Source organism: Galendromus occidentalis, unplaced genomic scaffold, assembly GCF_000255335.2.
Source record: "Galendromus occidentalis unplaced genomic scaffold, Mocc_1.1 scf7180000077471, whole genome shotgun sequence".
NCBI classification, from domain to species: Eukaryota; Metazoa; Arthropoda; class Arachnida; order Mesostigmata; family Phytoseiidae; genus Galendromus; species Galendromus occidentalis.
In genome coordinates this window covers 742,891-761,824 of record NW_003805459.1, presented here as the reverse complement: position 1 = coordinate 761,824, position 18,934 = coordinate 742,891, and the positions used below count along the sequence as shown (strand labels likewise).

Genomic DNA, 18,934 nt, shown 5'->3' with positions numbered 1-18,934 from the left:
CAGCGGGCGTCTCCTCCAGACGATTTCGGAAGTACGTATGATCACTCTCGGTCTTTATCAATGTTGGACACTCATCAGTCGTCTGAGTCGAATCGATATGCGCCCAGGGTACTTGGGGCAGTAATATAGTAATATATGTAGTTCATTATAAATCTCTGAGAAGTTAATAATATTGGACACTTTACATCTGAAGTCCAATGTGAAGGGGAGCCAGGGAGAGCCTATGTGATAATCGATTGATCGGAGGTTCGCTTGTCCTTCGAGTTGCGAGCTCTGTCGACCGGCGTCGCAAACCACGTTCTCTTTGCGATTCCCGAACGTTAACTCAAGAATAAACTGTGATTCGGAATCCGAAATATGGCACAGAAACAGAGAGGAATCAGAATGAACCTGAGCGACAACCCTGGATACGTGAGGTCCGTCCCTCTCCATTTCGAGATTCGAGGCGAGCCCTCTATCGCTTCCCGTTCCCCCGACGGGGTCGTCATAGTACACATAATACCCCTGCTCTCCTCGAAGATCGGGGGAAAAACTATTTGCTTCAGAGGATCGCCGCATTCTCTTCGCTTCGAGGGCATGCCCGTTCACTCTCGCGGTATCCGATAGGGTGTTTGAGTTCCTGTTCCTTCATTGCCGGACCGAGTATCGATACAAGCCGGAATGGCAAGAACTACAATTTTTCGTCGCATGCAATATTCATCTGGCTCTAATTGCCCGCCGAGCTTTGAGAAGAAGATCTATACAAAAATGATTGTCTCCCGTCATGGAAGAGATTTTTCGTCACAGGGAAGGAGATGGAACGGCGAGGCGTTTCGGCCTCACAGGGACATACCAAGGTTCAATCGATTTCCAAATCGTGCTCTTTGAGACCGAACTTCCACGGGCTCAGATGAAGAGGGAGAGCCGCCCGAAGACGTACAATGGATCCGAAATGATCACTAGCATCATTTTTCGCTCCCTGACCATCAGATTCCGATTTCTAGCGTTTCCATCGGCCTGTGCTAATCGCATGCGATTCCTGAACTTCCCGGCATTGGACAGGTGAATATTGCTCCAGCGGAGGGTCCCAGCCTCCAACAAATTCAGCGTACGCGCCAATTTTTGAACTTATCGCCAACACTCTACTGTACGACGACGCTCGCGAGCGCAGATAATTCCAAACAAACACAGAGCGTCGTTCGAATTTCGATTTTCGAACACTTTCCCTTGCAGCAGAATGTTGGTCCTTCGCCCCAGGGTGTGAGAGCTTTCAAGAAAGCTGGAGAAGTATACTTCTTCCTTCTTCTAAGGTTGGCGATGGCTGACAACATCCACCGTTTGGACGCGCCGTCGGAGCAAGTCGGTGGTCTGATCATACGTAAGAGAGCAGTAGAAGAACATTTGTTCAAGAAACCCGAGCCTCCGAAGAGTGAGTACTCATTCACCCGCAACGCCGATCTCCCCCAGTCCTTCTTTGTTACTGCAGAAACTCTAAGAATTACTCCCAGAGCCGCATCGGCTCCAATTCACGCATTAGATCTCGCCGGGTCCGTGAACCAGGTTCCCGCGTGTGGAGAGTAGCTGGCAAACGCGATCATAATCCTCCGGAAGATGTTCACGACTGAATTTGGGGGAATTCCGTTCACAGGCTCGATCCTCGGACTAGATGTTCTGGCTGCCGAGCGGAGGAAAATCAAAGCAGATGAAGACGCTTCCAAGGCAGGGCGAAAATATAGAGATCGTCTTGATGAGACCCCCACTCACACAGGGGGAGTCAGCGAGAAATTCGTCCGACGCAAAAGAGAATATCACCGTGGAATAGAAGTACGCAGGGAGGACAAAGAGCGAAAGAGGTTAGTCGATTGATTTCCATCGATTGAAGCAGATGTCCCGGAGCCCTCCGAGCGAATGATGAACAATCCATCAATAAGAGGGGCTGCTGCTACAGAGTCATGTCTTTGCATCCTTCAGACATTCCGACCGCTCGACCGGCAGAGATCGTTCAGAGCGTCGACATCGGTCCCGGAGCTCGGAGAGCTCGAGGAGATCCCATAGGTACGACAGCGACTCCCCAAGAAGCCCTCCCAGCCGTGAGAGATCACGTGACGACTCGCGTCGGAGTTCACGTCCTAATTGGTCTCAGAGAAGCGACAGAAGCGCTCTCAGCTCGAGGTCCGACCGGAGCTATAGGAAAGACATCCGAACGCCTCGCAGCATACGGGCCTACGAAACCCCGTCGAACTCACACTGGGAAGAAGATGGGGATAACTTGAGGAAAGAAGGTGAGTCACGTTCATTCGTAGAGACATCTGATACGATCTCCACTTCGAATCGTAGGACGAGGATCCCGAAGGGTTTCTCCATCGAGCGCGCAGGATAACCTTCCTTCGTATTCGCTCAGGCTGGGACGACGAGGATTGGAGCTCGGAACAGGTTCGCCTGGACCGGGAGTGGTACATGATGGACGAGGGCCACGCGGAGTCGGATAACCCGTTCAATGACGTTGCGCAAGAATACATCGACAAGCGCGAACAGCAACTCGAAGCCCGAAGGGTAGGCATTAGCACGACTCACCATCCATCACTCACTATCATGTACCTAAAAGACTTCATAGAGAACTCGAAAAGAATCACCCGAGAGTGAATAATCATATACTCCACCCCACAGCAAAAGAAACTATCAGCGAAGCAGCGTCAACATAATGCTGATAACGAGAAATGGGAGACAAACAGAATGTTGACCTCGGGTGTCGTTCAGAAAACCGAGTTAGACGACGATTTCGACGAAGTTGCCGAGGCCAAAGTTCACGTTTTGGTGCACAACATCGTGCCCCCGTTCCTCGATGGTCGGATCGTGTTCACAAAACAACCCGAGCCGGTGAATCCTGTCAGAGATCCCACGTGTGACATGGCAATCGTCGCTAGAAAAGGTGGGCCCCCGATACTTGCTTGTAATTTGCCTTTATTCTGCGTCCTGAAAAAAGGTTGCTGGTCGGTATCTTTCGCCTCTTCACCTTTTTGATCTCTTTCGGGACATTTTCAGGCAGTGCCGTGGTTCGTTTCTTCCGCGAGCAGAAGGAGAGACGCAAAGCTCAAAAGAAGGAGTGGGAACTGGCGGGAACGAAACTCGGGAATATACTCGGTGTTAAGAAAGAGGAGGAGGTCGATCAGCCAAAGGATTACAAAATTGAGAGCCGCTACGCCGACCACATGAAAGAGGAGGAGGCCGCGAAATCGAGCGAGTTCGCAAGGAAGAAGACAATTACTCAACAGAGACAGTATCTGCCCGTTTTCGCAGCCAGAGAGGAACTCCTCAAGGTGAGAACCTGACCGCGGGGTCGGAGCTCACCCCCAGCTCTACTCGTTTGGGTATTCCCCACTGTCAGTGCCTCTGTTCTCCAGAGATGCTCATTGATTGGGGCTTTTGAATGATTTCTGTTCTTCCGGATACCTGTAGGTGATTCGAGACAACCAGGTCGTCATCATCGTCGGAGAGACCGGCTCAGGGAAAACCACTCAGCTCACCCAATATCTGCACGAGGATGGCTACACCAAATACGGAATGATCGGTTGTACCCAACCGAGACGAGTGGCTGCGATGTCAGTCGCTAAAAGAGTCTCCGAAGAAGTAGGTTGTAAGTTGGGCGAAGAAGTCGGTTACGCCATACGTTTTGAAGACTGCACATCTCCGAAAACTGTCATCAAATACATGACCGACGGTATCCTGCTCCGAGAGAAGCTGCGTCTACACGATCTCGACAACTACTCGGCAATTATCATGGATGAAGCTCACGAGAGGTCTCTCAACACCGAGGTTCTCTTCGGTCTCCTCCGCAACGTCATCGCCGACCGGCATGATCTCAAGCTGATTGTCACTTCGGCTACCATGGACGCGTCGAAATTCGCCGAATTCTTCGGCAACGCGCCTGTTTTTACCGTACCGGGTCGTACCTTCCCCGTAGATCTGTTCTTCGCCAAAAATATGATCGAAGACTACGTCGACGGGGCCGTGAAGCAAGCGATACAGATCCACCTCCAACCGAGCTCGGGAGACATCTTGATCTTCATGCCGGGCCAAGAAGACATCGAGGTCACTTGCGACCTGATTCAGGAGCGCCTCAGTCAAGTCGAGAACTCTCCCCCTTTGGCAATTTTGCCGATCTATTCCCAACTGCCGAGCGATCTGCAGGCGAAGATTTTCCAGAAAGCGCCCGATGGCATTCGGAAATGCATCGTGGCCACGAACATCGCCGAAACTTCTCTCACTGTCGACGGAATCTCCTTTGTCGTCGACAGTGGATACTGCAAGCTGAAAGTCTACAACCCCCGGATCGGAATGGACGCTTTGCAAATCTACCCGGTCAGTCAAGCGAACGCCAATCAGAGATCGGGTCGGGCTGGACGTACAGGTCCGGGAGTTTGTTTCCGATTGTACACGGCGAGCCAGTACGAGAACGAACTCCTCACGACGACTGTTCCGGAAATTCAGCGAACCAACCTCGCGAACGTCGTGCTGTTGCTCAAATCCCTGAGGGTCGAAAACCTCCTTGAGTTCCATTTCATGGACCCACCCCCTCAAGACAACATCCTAAACTCAATGTATCAGCTGTGGATTCTCGGTGCCTTGGACAACATTGGTCAACTGACACATCTTGGAAGGAAAATGGTGGAATTCCCCCTGGATCCACCGCTCTCAAAAATGGTGATCGTTTCGGAAGAAATGGGATGCTCCGAGGAGATTCTGACGATCGTTTCCATGCTCTCGGTTCCCTCGATTTTCTATCGACCCAAGGGCCGGGAAGAGGAGAGCGATTCGGTGCGAGAAAAACTACAAGTACCTGAATCAGATCACTTGACATTCCTCAACGTTTATCAAAAATGGAAGATGACCCGATACTCGTCATCTTGGTGTGGCGAGCATTTTGTGCACGTGAAATCCATGCGGAAAGTACGTGAGGTCAGAGAGCAGCTGAGGGACATTTTCGTGCAGCAGAAGATGAAGCTCATCTCGTGCGGGATGGATTGGGACATTGCTCGCAAATGTATTTGCTCGTCATTCTTCCACCAGGCGGCGAGGCTCAAAGGTGAGTTCGGGAACGGTGATGACGAAGCGTCAGAACTTCATTTACATTGCCTCATACATCGATACCCGACCCCAATATTTAAACTCGTTTCTCTCCCCGGATCGCAGGTATAGGCGAATACATAAACTGTCGCACCGGTATGCCATGTCATCTCCATCCGACCTCCGCCTTGTACGGCATGGGTTACACCCCGGATTACGTCGTCTACCATGAGTTGGTCATGACGTCGAAAGAATACATGCAGTGCGTAACTGCTGTGGACGGGCATTGGCTTGCCGAACTCGGACCGATGTTTTACAGTGTGAAAACAACGGGGAAATCGAGACTGGAGAAACACCGCGCAGAGAGAGACCATGCCAGTCGCATGGAGGAGGAGATGGAGATAGCACAACAACAGCTGGAGCAGAAGAAAAAAGATCTAGAACTGCAACAAAGCATACGATCATCTAGGAGCGTGATCGCAACGCCTGGAGCGACGCCGCGACTCAAAGGCGCTACCCCTCGCAGGATGGGTCTCTGAAGCAGAGAGAGATTGTTGTATTTACTACGTTGTGATTTGTTATATCGAATGCCCAACATCTGTACATTGAGATCGAATACTATTATATTGCCTATTTGAACGATCCAAGAAGTTTCGTATTCTCTCAGAACTCCTGCTCCAACCTAGCTTGAGAGCTTTCAGCCCAGAGGTCACTGTTTTCGGGGGAAACGGAACCGGTGCTTCGAGGCAGAGACCACTGATACTGCCCGCCTTGCTCTCGCTCTTCCAGGATCATTCCCATTCATCGTACATTATGATCCTGAAAACTCCCCATGAGCTTCCATGATATTCGACGGATATCCGATGCATGAGGCTGCTGCGCTGAGCAGCAGTCATCAGATCGTCTTCAGGAGTTCGAGCGGATGCCACAAAGCGAAATCCGTCTCGCAATGAAAAAAAACGGAAGGATGATCGTGAAAGAGTATCATGAAGAATTTCTGGTCGGGAGATAAGATGAGGAGCACGATTCGAGTCAGACGGAATAAGAGTCTCCGAAAGGAGAAAAATCGTTAGCTCGGTGAACTTGGGAGGGCAAGGGATCTGATACCCGAATCGAGTCTGTTCCTTACAAGATCCGAGTCTGGTCCGAAAGCGGTTCTCGTATTGTGCTCATTGATAGCTAGATACATTCGAGCTTCTGAGGTTCGAGAATGGACACTTGCGAGCGCATGGTTGCGGAAGTGAAGACCGCAAACCAGAGCTGGACGTTCTTCTCTGTCATTCCTCGATCTCTCATGCCTCACGTGGAGCACCTAACCACCGATGTCACGTGGGCACTCGGGTGGAGCTAGACACTTTAACGACTTTGTCCTTGATCTGTCTGTCCTTGACGGGCAGGATTTTGGGGTCCCCTCCGTGTCCCTATCGCATAGGTCATAAGTGAAGTCCCTCCTCGCGAACCTGCTCCCTCGCAGGAACTATAACGATCGTGATCAGACCCCGCGATCGACGTCGCTCCATGTTTGTGCATGGTCTTGTCTCATGTCCCACCGAAACTCCCGATATAAAGTAATCCATCAGCCTATTGGTTCTGGCCCTCATCGAGGATGTCGGAGAATCGATAGCGCTGGAAGATCCCACGGTGACATTAATCTGCATCTACTGACGGAACCACCGTGTTTCTCGTTTCGGAGTGAGTTCCTTCGTCGATCCCACGTCTGAGCCGTGAATGGCAGCCAGGAAAGCCCACAAAAAATCTTCGGTCACTGTTTCCGTTCTGACTCATATCCAGATAACTACTCGAAACGCGGATTTCGTTTTCGTTGCTGTACAGCATGGCGCCGAACTTGGAAAAGGCCGTAGTGTATACCATTTATGGCGATTTCTCAAAGAGCGTTCCGAATGCTCCGGGTATCGTTTGTGACATACGGCAATTTTTATGTGATGCAGAGGGGGTCGTTTGGCTTCTGAGCGATAACTGTAGTAGAAGCAAAATACTCCTCACCAACAATAACTATCAACGATCGACTGGAGCTATCGACCCGTCTCCTCAAACGATAATATATTCTAGAAATCAAAGGAAGCCGTTGTCTATACTGTTGACTCACTGCGTGGTTTTGTCGCGCCGCCGCGGCTGGTGTTGGTGGTGGTCGCCGCTTGTCCACCCTCCTCCTCATGGTGAGGGCCGTTCGGGCCACCGTTGCCGTTCGAGGAACCAATTGTCTGTCAGTCAGTCAGAAGCGCGGCGGATACTTCAGCGATACGTAGTCGATCTTAGAGCTAAACGAAACCAAGGTGAGTCATCTTCGTGTGCTTTTTCATCAAGTCGTACTGTCTGTCAGAACCTCGACGTGCAATCGCTTTTCTCGGAGGCTCCATCGTGACTTGACGCTCGGCCTATCGAGATGTCGAGAGTCTCGGTGCTGGATTTCTAAACCCCAGAGTCGGATATCCAAAGCTTGTCATGTCCGCTTGGGAAGCTTTTCGGCTAGAATGCAGCAGAACCTGCGACCATGCTCCCAATCGCGAGGCGATTATTCTGCGAAGGCGCGCAAAGATTCGAGGTTCCCCATCGATTATTCGAAATCCCCCTGCATTGCGTCTCGCCGGCTGACGGAATGTCTGAAACGTTGACGCGATCGCCGTGGTTCGAGACGGTTAGGGGATCCGATCGATGTGGAGTTTTCGAGCATTTTCTGAACGTAACTCCTAATTTGGACGCTCGTATTTTTTTCTGCACGCGACCGACGCGTCGTCGAACACCCACTCACTTGCACTGCCCGGAATGGGTAGAGCGAATCAGCGAAAGCTTGGAGCGGGATTCTCGCGGTGAGAAAAAGGAGGTGGTGCGGCGAGGTTTGAGGCCATCGAGTTTTGATCCATCGGCAGTTTCCGAGCGGCTAAACGACGGTTGCGCTAAGTTTGCCCCCTTGACGAGTGATTTGGAAATAATCACTTCACACCGAGTGAATATTCAAAACACTCACTCCAGTCGGCCTGAGATCGATGCCGACCGATCGGGGCTGCATGCGGTCAGAGAGATGCCCGACCGCAACGTATACGCGGGAGCGAATCTCGATCGACCACGGGCGTTTTGGAAGCGTCACCCATCCTCAGAACACATCATCGGTCTCGTAATTCACTGCGATCCTCCGTCATCTCTCTGAGGTCTGCGATACCAGCCAATGCCTCCCAATCCCTCGTGGGAAGAATCCCGCCGTCTAATCGACATGATAACGAGAAATTCGAGCGAGCCCATTGCATATTTCAAATAGCCGGATCCAAAATCGCGATGACTACTCCATGGGATAATGCGAGGCGTTCCCGAAGTTCGGAATGAGAGGCGGTTCCGTTCTACGATTCCATTCCACCTTTGCGTAAAAAGAGGAAACATCGCCTTGACCTGCCGCGGTAATTCTTCGCCCATTCCGTCAGCCTGCGAATCGAGCAAGCAAGTGGGTTATGGGACAATCTGAAGCATGCGGTAGATCGTCTCAGCACAGCTCTCAGGAACGGTTCCCTTCATCTCGACAAGAGACCAACCACGCCCTGTCGTACGCCTCCTTCGACCCCGGCTAGGGCTGTCCCCAGACGATTATTTGACCAGCATAGGATCGGAAAAGTGAACTATCGCCGCTCTTTACGCGGGATGATCGGAGCGATGGAGCAAGTGATCGTACGCGAGATTCATTTGCTCCATCCCCGCACGGCGCCACGAAGGGCATCGAGTTCCGCTGAAACGGGTATCGGCGTCGCTCAGACTCCTCGGCGCCGGATCCGGGCTTTCTTCGACCCGATGTCCCGCAACGTTTCACGGAGTCCGGGCTCACCGCCACTGCCGAACCTTCGTCAGCGTCGCAAACGAGCGCACATCGTAGTGCTTCCCGGGTGAAAATACCGCAGTCGAGGGAGCGGAAAGATATTGATCGAATCCCCAAACATGGCGATCGTCAATTCATATTGCAAGGACTTTATTCAGACTTCTGACCTCCTTACCAATCCCGCCTACCCCTTTATCCAAATTCGGAGTCTCGTGTTTTGCTAAATTCGTCGCGTATACCCCGACCCGGTCACCACACCGTGCGGCCAAGGCGAACCCGGTGCTCCAACTCCACGCGAAGGGCGCAATTTTGATAGCCTTTTTCCCAAATCGATAGACTAGGTAATTTACTCTTCCCAGCTCATGAGTGAATGCCTCCGAGGCAGGCTTCATAATATCAGGATGATAGATTTCGCCGTCATCCGAAGTCTCGTGACTTGTCGTGCTTCGCCGTTCACGGCTCACGTTCTGATTCGGGACCTCGTCGGTTGCACTTCCCGCGGAAGGACGCGTTGCCAGCTGCATAATTTAGCGTGAAAACCTACGAGCAGCCGATTCTCCACGGAGCTGTAATAAGCTTCGTTTTGCGCGCAGAATTATTGCATTTACGTTCATTGACTCTGAAAGGGCCCAATGAGCCTTGGGGAGATATAGCGAGAACGGAACGTCAAGTCAAGTTGATAAACATCGAAATGTATCAGAATTCATGCCTCTCCCCTCCGGTTGTTCTGCAAAATTATGCAATTGATGATCTGAAGCGGTATCAGTCGCATGATGCCGATGTGGATAGTTTTTGGGGCTTCTGTTGAGGATCCGTGCAGTGCAGAAGTTATTCGCAAGCCCGGAAATGACTCTCCTCACTTCTGCTCACCTCTGCGCGTCGAGCCGATGTGCGATTCTCGCCGTGGTTCCGGAAGACTTGAACACGACATGTCTAACCTCTTTTTGATGATATTGCAGGCGAACCGCGATGGCCCCTGAACGCCGTCTCCATATTTCCCGGACGGAACATTCGATTCTTGACAACGAGTTCTCAAATGTCCGCGAAAGATTCGACCAGGAAATGCGCTGGATGGAGGATGAGATGGAAAGGTTCCGCACCCAGCTAAGGGACCACGACGTTTTCTCGAAAGGACCCACTAGCCAGGCGAGAACCTACTTCGACTTAAACTCGCCCCTCATTCAGGAGACGGCCAATGGACGTGAGATCAAGCTTCGTTTCGACGTCAGCAACTACGCTCCCGAGGAGATCGTGGTGAAAACCGTCGACAACAAGCTTTTTGTGCATGCCAAGCACGAGGAGAAGAGTGAAACCAAGAGCGTATTCCGCGAGTACAAAAGAGACTTCATGCTCCCCAAAGGTAAGTTTAAGGGAATGCTGAGCTCTTCTGAGATCCGGTCCTTTGAATTTATTCCGAGGGATCTTGTTCGGAGGTCTCAACACCTGCCGATACGACTTCGCAAGAGGATGGAATGATTCCATTAACCCGAACGAATTCTTACAGGAGTTAGTCCCGAGCGCATCACATCTTCCTTGTCTCGTGACGGGGTTCTGACAATCACGGCACCGCTTCCCGCGATCGAAGAAGCTCGCGGCGAGAAAATGATCCCCATAGCTCACCACTAAAAGTGGAAGTCGAAACGGCAGACTGATGTCATGGGAGGTAATTTTGAAGCGACTTCCGCAGACTGTCAGGAGACGACGCGAAGGACCGGAAGGACATAGGAGTCTCACTGAATAATCCACTGTTTGATGCTTCGCACGTTCTTCAAAAACTTCTCAGAACTAGATTCGATCAGTATCCGATTACTCAACAGGACTTCGCCGCGATCAAATTCGCACTTGTTCAGCTTCTGTGTACCCTAGTGAAAGCTGTTGTGAAACTTCAGAGCTGCTGTCGAATTCCGATGGAATGTTTCTCTGATCGTGCCTTATATTGTTTTATTATTATAAGATCAGGTCGTGAATTGGGCCGGGAGGTTCGGGCCCTAGCCGGCTCAGACGTTTTCCACCCTCATCATTCCATCGGGAAATTCCCTCCGGGAATTTTCGAGTTCATCATGGTGACGAGTGGGGAGTGGAGTTGAAAGCTCCCGAGTTGAAATATGGCGATGTAGCAGACGCATTCGGTCGCATCGGGGATGGAGGGTGGAAAACGGCGGTTCTCGACTTCTTGCGATTGGATAACGTAAGCGTAGTGCGGAGTGCCCTTGTTCGACCCCCGTGGCTAGCCTGACTCGGAGAAGAGGCGTCGTCTTTTTCTTGGAGAGAAAATTCCCAACAGCAATATTTCATGACTTATTCGAAATATCCTGGATAACAATTATATATGAATAAAACCGTTGTCCCGAGAGGATCATCCGAAGCTTGTGAACTCTTTCCCAGGAAGTTTCTGTGATGTGACTCCTCTCGATAATCCAAGAAGCTCGAACGGTGTAGGCGATTGCATCGGAGAAAATAATGAGAACACACTTCGGAGTCGGAACGGATTTATTTAGCGTATATTTCTTTGACGTCATGCTCAAAGTCTGTCGTCGAAACATTCTCTTTGATAGAATGACAATCCTCAATCGTTGGAAACCCGTGCAGGTTGACGCCTCGATGGTATAGCACGAGTTCATTTACAAAAACTCTACGATGCTCGATGTCGATTTGAGGTGATAGGTGACGGTGTGTGAAGGATCACCTTGTGATCCTGTAGATACTTAAATTAAAAAACTCCTGCTGTGTGATGAATGAGCTCCCTCATCGTCAGCCCATGGTGTTCGGAATAGTTTCTCAGAACTCTTCCGGCGCATCCCAGTCAGTGTATTGTCTCCGGCGGCCTCTGTTGGAGAGAGGAAGAAACTTAGAGAGCGGAGCGGGGAAGAATTTTGATCCTGAGTCCATCTCTAAGCGCGCGAACCCCGAGACCCCTCAAGCTAAACGCTCGGATCAGTAATGTACAAATGGGAACGAGCAGGCAACGATCGAGGTCGACTAGTTCCCTGAGGTTTTAAGACGCGATTCGTGAGATTTCTCCGTGACGAAGCTAGGAGACTTCCTCTATCGGATCTACATCAAGTATTAGACCGGCATGCGATCAATCAACTTGCCTTAGATCATCTAGAATAAATCAAACTCAGGTGGAACGTCCAAATCGTGGTAGGCCACAACAGGCCGGGGGTCGCGAATGCCCCTGAAAAATACAACCAGTCTCCTCTGAGCGAAAGATCCCTACTGCACTTTTTTCGACGGTTGTTCCAAGCCCGAGTGGACATTCCGACCTGAGAATCGTCGGATAGGAAGCTAGCGAGACGGGTCTGCGGGGTCGGAAACTCGCGCGGTGGGAGACAAACGCATGAGACTCGCGCGTTGGGACAATACAAATGTATAAAACGACTGCTACTGCGTCGAGACTCCCCATCGAGGATTGGCTGAGAATACGCACCTTGGTCCTCCGCCGCCACCGCCGCCTCCCCCTCCACCGTAGCCGCCTCTCTTGTTGCCGCCGTAACGGTAGGGGTCGGGGGGAGGATAACCTCGGACGGGATAGTTGGGATGGCTGTAGCCTGGACGCGGCGGATAACCGTAGGGGCTCGGCCCGTTATAGTGACCATAGGGTCCGAGAGAGATTGATTCGGGGCCGTGACTCGCAGCGCTGGTGTTCCCGCCGGTGCGGGTTCTATTCGAAGGATGCTCCGGTAGGGAGGGTCTCTTCGGGTCCATGATGTAGTTGTTGAAGTACGTCGCCTTCGGAGGAAAGAATATTTATATCTAGGGATGTAAGAAACTATGCACGCTAAATTAACCTCCGTCCGGGAATCTGCGCCGGCCACGTCAGAATACGAAGAAGCGCTATGCACTTACATTCTTCTTGACTTCATCGATTTTTTCTCCGTGTCGATTCTGGATATGCTTGTGGACGAACTCGGGAGCCTTGAACTTCTTCCCAGAGAGTGGACACAAAAATTTGTCCTTATCCAGTTGTTCGCAGTTGGCGTTCATGAACTTCTCGACCTCCTCGTCCTCATCTTTGAATCCGAGCTTCTTCGCCTCGTCGAGGGACACTGGGCGAGCCGGCTCGACGAAGCCGGCGCATTTCTGCGTGAAGTTCGTGACGTAGTCTTCGATCTCTTGGGGCGAGACGGAAGATGTAGGCATGCTCCCTCGGGCGTGTATGATCCCGCATCGGTTTGGCATTTCGTCCTCGTTTTGATATTCACTGTGGGCGTAATAGTCCATCGAGTGGACAATACGAAGATACAGAAGGAGACGGTCGAGAACTTTGGTGAGCTCTTCGTCTTTTTCCAACGAGTTGCCATTCTCAGTTTTACCCTCCTCGAGGTTGCCGCCTAGTAGTTCTTCCTCTTCGGCGCTAGCCTCTTCGATGAGATAGTCGGTGATATTAACGAGGAGAGGATTCTTCGACTCTTTATCCTTCATGTGAAGCTCCCTCTGAGTGTCGAGATTTTGAATGATTTTCGCTGCTAATTTAATATCCGATTTCATCACCTGCTTGGCAGCCGTGATTCCATTGACCGAACGCACTCGACGTGTGAGGTCCCTGTTGAGGATTGCGCCAAGCTCGGTGTCACGGAGCTGTGAAAAAACGAGAACATTCGGAATTCGTGTATGATGATGATGGTCTGAATGATTAATGCTAAATGATGAGGTGACGTATCGATACAGCGATAGGAGCTAATTAGGCCATGTTTAGCTTATTGGAGAAGAAAGATGGGTTCTATCAGCTCACCCGAATATTATTTAGCTTCCAGCATATTTCCTTGGTGTTCACGTTGCGCTCGAACGTGACCCACCCTCTCCGAGCGAATTTCTTCTCGAGTTGCGGGTCGGCAAGGGCGACTCGGAGGAACCCGTTGTAGTTCTTGCACATGGCCTCGACCTCCTGTTTTGTGATTGCGGGGGATAAAGTTCGGAGGAATATCGATGATGTTCGATGCAGGTGGCGTGGTCTTCGAACGGTGTCCGTCTTAGGGCTGTCCGAGATTTTCTCCTCTTCCGGTTTCTCTTTCTCCCCATCGTCATTATCATCGCATTTCTTGCTGGCTTCGGCATCCATAGCCGTTTCTCCATCATCGCTAGACCACGAGCCTTTTGGTTTCTTCTTTGCGGGCTCCTCAGGCTCCTTCGGCTCTTGGCTCTCATCGCCGTTCTTCGATTCGTCAGAACCTTCAGGGGGCTTCGATCTCTCGACTTTTTCGGGTGAGTCGGCCTTGTCGGATCCGACAGATTCTCCACCATCGGGTTTCTTCGATGGTTCAGACCTGATATTCGGAGATTGAGTCAGACGAGGGGCAGCTATGAACCTCCTCACAAATCACAATAATCCATACGTGATAAGTGATAATATATTATGACTCATGATTATTGTTATAATTATTATGATTATGATCATAATAAAGGGCGAATCGTCGGAGCCGAAGAAGACACCTAGGACCCACCGTAGAGGCTCCAAAACCTGCGGTGCGACGTCTCGTTCTGGTTCGTCGAGAGCTTTGAGATCTTCCTCGTCACCACCTTCAAGAAAGATCGCCACCGTATCCATGAGACGTATGATGACGTCATTGTTGCTGTCGACGTCCAATGTCACGTTGTCCAGCAAGCCCATGTCTCGAATCTTGTCGTAAACCTCGAGTCTTTTTTGGATGTTGGCCTGAGCTTCTTCCTTGCGCTTGTGACATTCATCGGGGTGGTACTTGACTCGGAACCTGCGCGAAGGAACATTGAGTTTCTATATTTCAGGGAAAATAGGATTTTCCGATGTCGATTCCGTGCCATTGAGAACTCGACGCACTCGACTCAGCTCCCTTCTCAGAGTACTCGAGTATTTTTCGCTCGTCAGCCTCCGAACGTGTAAGCGTGAAAATTCGACCTCCAAAATGACATCATCAAAATCATCTTGGGGAAAAGATTAGTGTGCGGTCGTAGAATTTCGATCTCTTACCCATAATCTGAATGTGATGAAATCACCACCCGTGATTGAAACTAACAGCCTACACCAGTCGGACTGAAGGCCCGCTGTTGAAAATCTAGGGTTATGCTTTGCGCGCATACCCGTGCCTAAACAGTAAACACATGTCCAAGGGTGAAGTTGGCCAACATGCTCAGCGTCAAATGAGTCCACCCTGAAAGTTTGGCGTTATTCTCGTGCAATCATCGATGGATGAGACGATCGAATTCCCGACTTCAAGCTCTCCACAGATCTCAAAAGTATGAGCATCCACTCGAATCGAGACCTCCTCCAGCGGACCCCGAGCGGGGTGCCCCCTCGAGTCGGGCAATCGTTTCAGGGGCGCACGGAATTCATGGAGTCCGCCACTTAAATTCCGAGTTAATTAGGGCTCCGAGAGGCTCCTCCGGACACGACCTTTTCAATAAGAGGTCACCTGGACGCCGCGACCAGTGACGGGCACCTCAACCGGCGACTCTCGTCGACGATTGGAGTCTTGACTCGAACATTAACTACCCACAGGATTAAAATTGGACTCTCGTGACTTCGAAGACAAGAAGACGCCTCTCGACGATCCTGGCCTCTGCGAGCACTCCGAGCCGTGGCCGAACATTCCGAGCCCACAGAGGACAAAGACCGACCATGGACTCGACGGCAAATATTCTCGGAGAACAGGATCAGAATCCCCGATGATTCCGAATTCAAGTCTTAGAATCGAGAAATTACATACCATTCCTCATCTTTATGATTTTTGAAGAATTCCTCCAGCTGTTGACGCTTGAAGTCGGTCTTGTAGTCAGCGTATTTCTTGACGGCGTCCTGGTCGTCGATGCAGTCGTCCTGTTGTCCGAGGAACTGTTTGAAAGTCATCATGGCCGGTTGGCTGAGACCCTGATCCGAATCGTACCGACTCCTCTTCATAGGAGGCGAGACATCCCTGCCGCCGCGCAGAGGACTATACGCGCGCCTACGGTCGTAATCCCTTCCGTAGTCACGTCCACCTCGTCCATAGTTGTCTCTGGAGAAGTCGGGAGGTTAAGTATCCATGCTGCCCGAATGATCCGAAATTTTTCACCCTCTTCCATGATCAGGGAGAGGGGGGGGCGTCCCAGAAAGGCACTGATATGATTGAATGATCAGAGGATGGGCTCACACCTTTCGTAATCCCTGCGATCTCGGTAATCATTTCGCTCGCGAGTGAATTTATCTCTGCGGCGGCGATCGAACTCATCGTCGCTGTCCGCCATTTGTCCTGGAAGATGGGGTTGGGGTTAGCAACGACGACTACGGAAAACAACAGTCCTGATCAGCCTACGACCTCCAAAATCGATGTACCCTACGACGTTCCCGAAAACCTTGGACGGAGTCGAGAACGAATATCCGGAGAGAGAAAGCTCGGAAGACCCAGTCATTATGAAAGCGCGATTCGGAAATCTCGTTCGGCTACGCCATCGAACGAGTCCGCCTTGATGTCCTGAAGGACATGGACGGAAATCGGAGCTGGGATTTCCGAGGGTCCTCCTCTACCGGATTGCTGGTATCCTCTCTAGTATCACTCTCGGTATCCGCTCGGGCGGAATTCGAGGACTAGCAGTCTGGAGTTTAAAGGTAGCCGGAAAATTGTGCCATGAGTTTCGCCGAGATGAGGATGAGAACTTCGTCGTGAGACGTTAGACATCCCAGGGGTTTCTTCCACCTTCCGTACGCCGTGATCACTTGGGGCGACTGACTGAGAACAACCCCACGACGGGAGCGAATCAGTCGCATCGTCATTCAATGGAAACATAGCTCCACATTACACAGCTTATAGAGACGATGAACGTATCACTGATTCAATTTGCAGATTTCTCACGATCGGTGGCCGACCGGACGCCGAAAGCAAAACGCGTATCGAGAGACCCCTCCGAGTCCCAAAATCCATCCGAAGAAGTCAGCGCACGGAGTTTCGAATTCGAATCTAGCAATCACTTACTTTTCCTCCCAGGGACTTCGCGACAATCAGCTCAGCGGTATTTCAAAAACCAACGCGAATCAAGTGACGACAGAAACGCGGACGGCGAAGGACCGGTAGTTTTGTCCTCTTGCTCGGCTGCAGACGCTCCCACAATGGCAACACTCGGAATATCGATCCGCCGGGCGCCGCATTAACCAGGACTAGGGAGGAGGAATGACTGGCGGGAGCTCGGAGAACTTTTCCCTCTGAGATACCAGTCGCAACAAAAAAACACCACCGCCACTCATCTACGGGCATCTCGGACAAATATCTCGCAGAGAAATCTCGAGTCTGCGCTCGGAGTGCGTTCCTTTTGAACTTGGCGCGTAGTTCTGGATGCGTTCGGCGGGAACACTGCGGTCGCCCACCCATCAGCAGGTAGATCCTCGGTCTCTATGATCTGTCAAGATCTCCTCAAGTAGGGCGAGCCGTGATAATTGTAGAAGCGTCGTCTCTTCACGGATAATCGTTCCCATCTGAGTCAATCATATTTTCGGACTTGCTGCTGAGAGGAAGGGAATTCTCCCAGCCCTGCTACGACTTCCACAATCCTCGCGCGAATACCATCGGGACCCCGAGGTGGGACCCTGCAAATATTCTCGGCATCGATTCTCGTGTTAATTCGAACGAGCACGACGACAGAAATAATTGTGATTGATTGATTGATTGATTGTACAGAGCGGGGGGAACCTGGTCTTCGGAATAAAGTGGGATCAACGTACTGGGAACACGTCGAGACCGGAGCACTCCGATCCGATTGGATGAATGTTCCGATAATTCGAAAACGGGGTGGGCATAATTCCAGCGCGCTGCTCAGAATCCCAGATGCTGAAATGATCTTCTCGGCAGCATCGGTCTATTCGAAGAAGAGCTGTGTCAGAGGGAATGCTCGGGGCAGGCATGCCATTGAATTAACAGGGTAACGGATGTGGAACACTGGACTTCGACTAGTCGCACACGCTCTGTTTCTCCGAATTTCATCGGAACATCTATGTTCGCCATGGATGATTCGTCGGATTCCATTTACCGAGTCTGTGGAAACATCGAAGGAAGATTTGGGAGCTGTGCTTATCGTTATAGAGCATAAGGAAGCGCCGCGCGTCGGCGGGGGCTCGATTCAACCCAGGGCTCCCCGATAACCGAGATCGAACGTTTCTCAGAGCATTTGACTTCCGACCCGGGGAGCATCCCTGCCGATGCGTGATTTTCGTGACGGCCCAGCAGGTCTAACTTGGACGATCCCAAGCCATGGTCGGCAAGTTCGAACATGGTGTAGAATCGTTTTCCCTGCCAAGCCCAGCGAGAATATCACTCCCTCACGCTTGCGGTTCTGAATTTCATCTTTCAGAATAAGGATATCGCCTGCGATTCAGCCGTTGATCATGCAAATCTCACGAGACAGCCAGCCTATTCGAACATAATTCTGAACAAAGGCGCGATTTTGCGAAAAAGCGTTCTGGCCTACGAAATCAGAGACGCGTAGAGACCTTATCCGTGCCAGTTACCGTACTATCCTGATTGAAGGGGATGCCCATCTTTTTCCCGACCATCCTGAACCCGCCCCTTCATGAGAGACTGCCCATCCATCTTCTCCGAGAACCCAAAACCTGCCCGTCTAATTCAATCAGATGAATACCGCAAGCCTAGTTGATACTCACTCAACAGAGCAACGAGAGGAGTTCTGCACTCTTCGCGAGTCGAGTACCTGAATTGCTACCCTCAAAACTGACCATTTAATTGAGACTGTGCGTCGATTTCATCTATCCTCCGAAATTTGCCTGTTCGGCGGCGACTGCTGTATACTAAAGTCCGCCTTCTTCTTGGAATATCAGCGGTATGTATGAAGTGTGTAGATTTATCGTCATCCTACCATATGTATATTCGTTCGCCTTTCTTTCTCCCACCTAATGTCCTCATTGATCTCGTGCAACACCCGTTTCCTGCATCCTATCCTTTCCCTGGTCTCAGCCCCCTCAGAATCTCGACCATGAAATTCGAGAATCGGGTAACAATCTATGGAGTCTTCTCTAGTGCAAGAATCCCCCAGTAAGATCGAACGTGGATTCACTTTCTCTCGAGCCAGACACCCGAAAGTAGCTGCCGTGAGGAACATTCCGGTACCCAA

The 18,934-nt window shown here is 51.1% G+C and overlaps 3 protein-coding genes across 3 annotated transcripts; 2 read left to right on the top strand and 1 right to left on the bottom strand.

The window, feature by feature from the left end:
- Positions 1-1,293: 1,293 nt before the first annotated feature.
- Prp16 (ATP-dependent RNA helicase l(1)G0007) lies at positions 1,294-5,582 on the top strand. Its single transcript, XM_029111811.1, is given in 8 exon segments — positions 1,294-1,408; positions 1,628-1,832; positions 1,885-2,261; positions 2,381-2,532; positions 2,647-2,908; positions 3,022-3,296; positions 3,436-5,062; positions 5,170-5,582. Coding segments are annotated over 8 exon segments (3,423 nt in total). The 5' UTR covers positions 1,294-1,296.
- A 1,698-nt stretch (positions 5,583-7,280) lies between these two features.
- LOC100897892 (body wall muscle protein HR-29) lies at positions 7,281-11,222 on the top strand. Its single transcript, XM_003744597.2, has 3 exons — positions 7,281-7,337; positions 9,823-10,223; positions 10,368-11,222. The coding sequence occupies exons 2-3, from the start codon at positions 9,833-9,835 to the stop codon at positions 10,487-10,489; spliced, it is 513 nt and encodes a 170-aa protein (XP_003744645.1). The 5' UTR covers positions 7,281-7,337; positions 9,823-9,832; the 3' UTR covers positions 10,490-11,222.
- A 434-nt stretch (positions 11,223-11,656) lies between these two features.
- Positions 11,657-16,063, bottom strand: Ars2 (arsenic resistance protein 2). Its single transcript, XM_029111804.1, has 8 exons — positions 15,972-16,063; positions 15,547-15,834; positions 14,308-14,574; positions 13,599-14,175; positions 12,713-13,444; positions 12,294-12,595; positions 11,959-12,041; positions 11,657-11,690 (listed from the first exon to the last, which is right to left on the bottom strand). The coding sequence occupies exons 1-7, from the start codon at positions 16,061-16,063 to the stop codon at positions 11,969-11,971; spliced, it is 2,331 nt and encodes a 776-aa protein (XP_028967637.1). The 3' UTR covers positions 11,657-11,690; positions 11,959-11,968.
- Between the last annotated feature and the right edge of the window lie 2,871 nt (positions 16,064-18,934).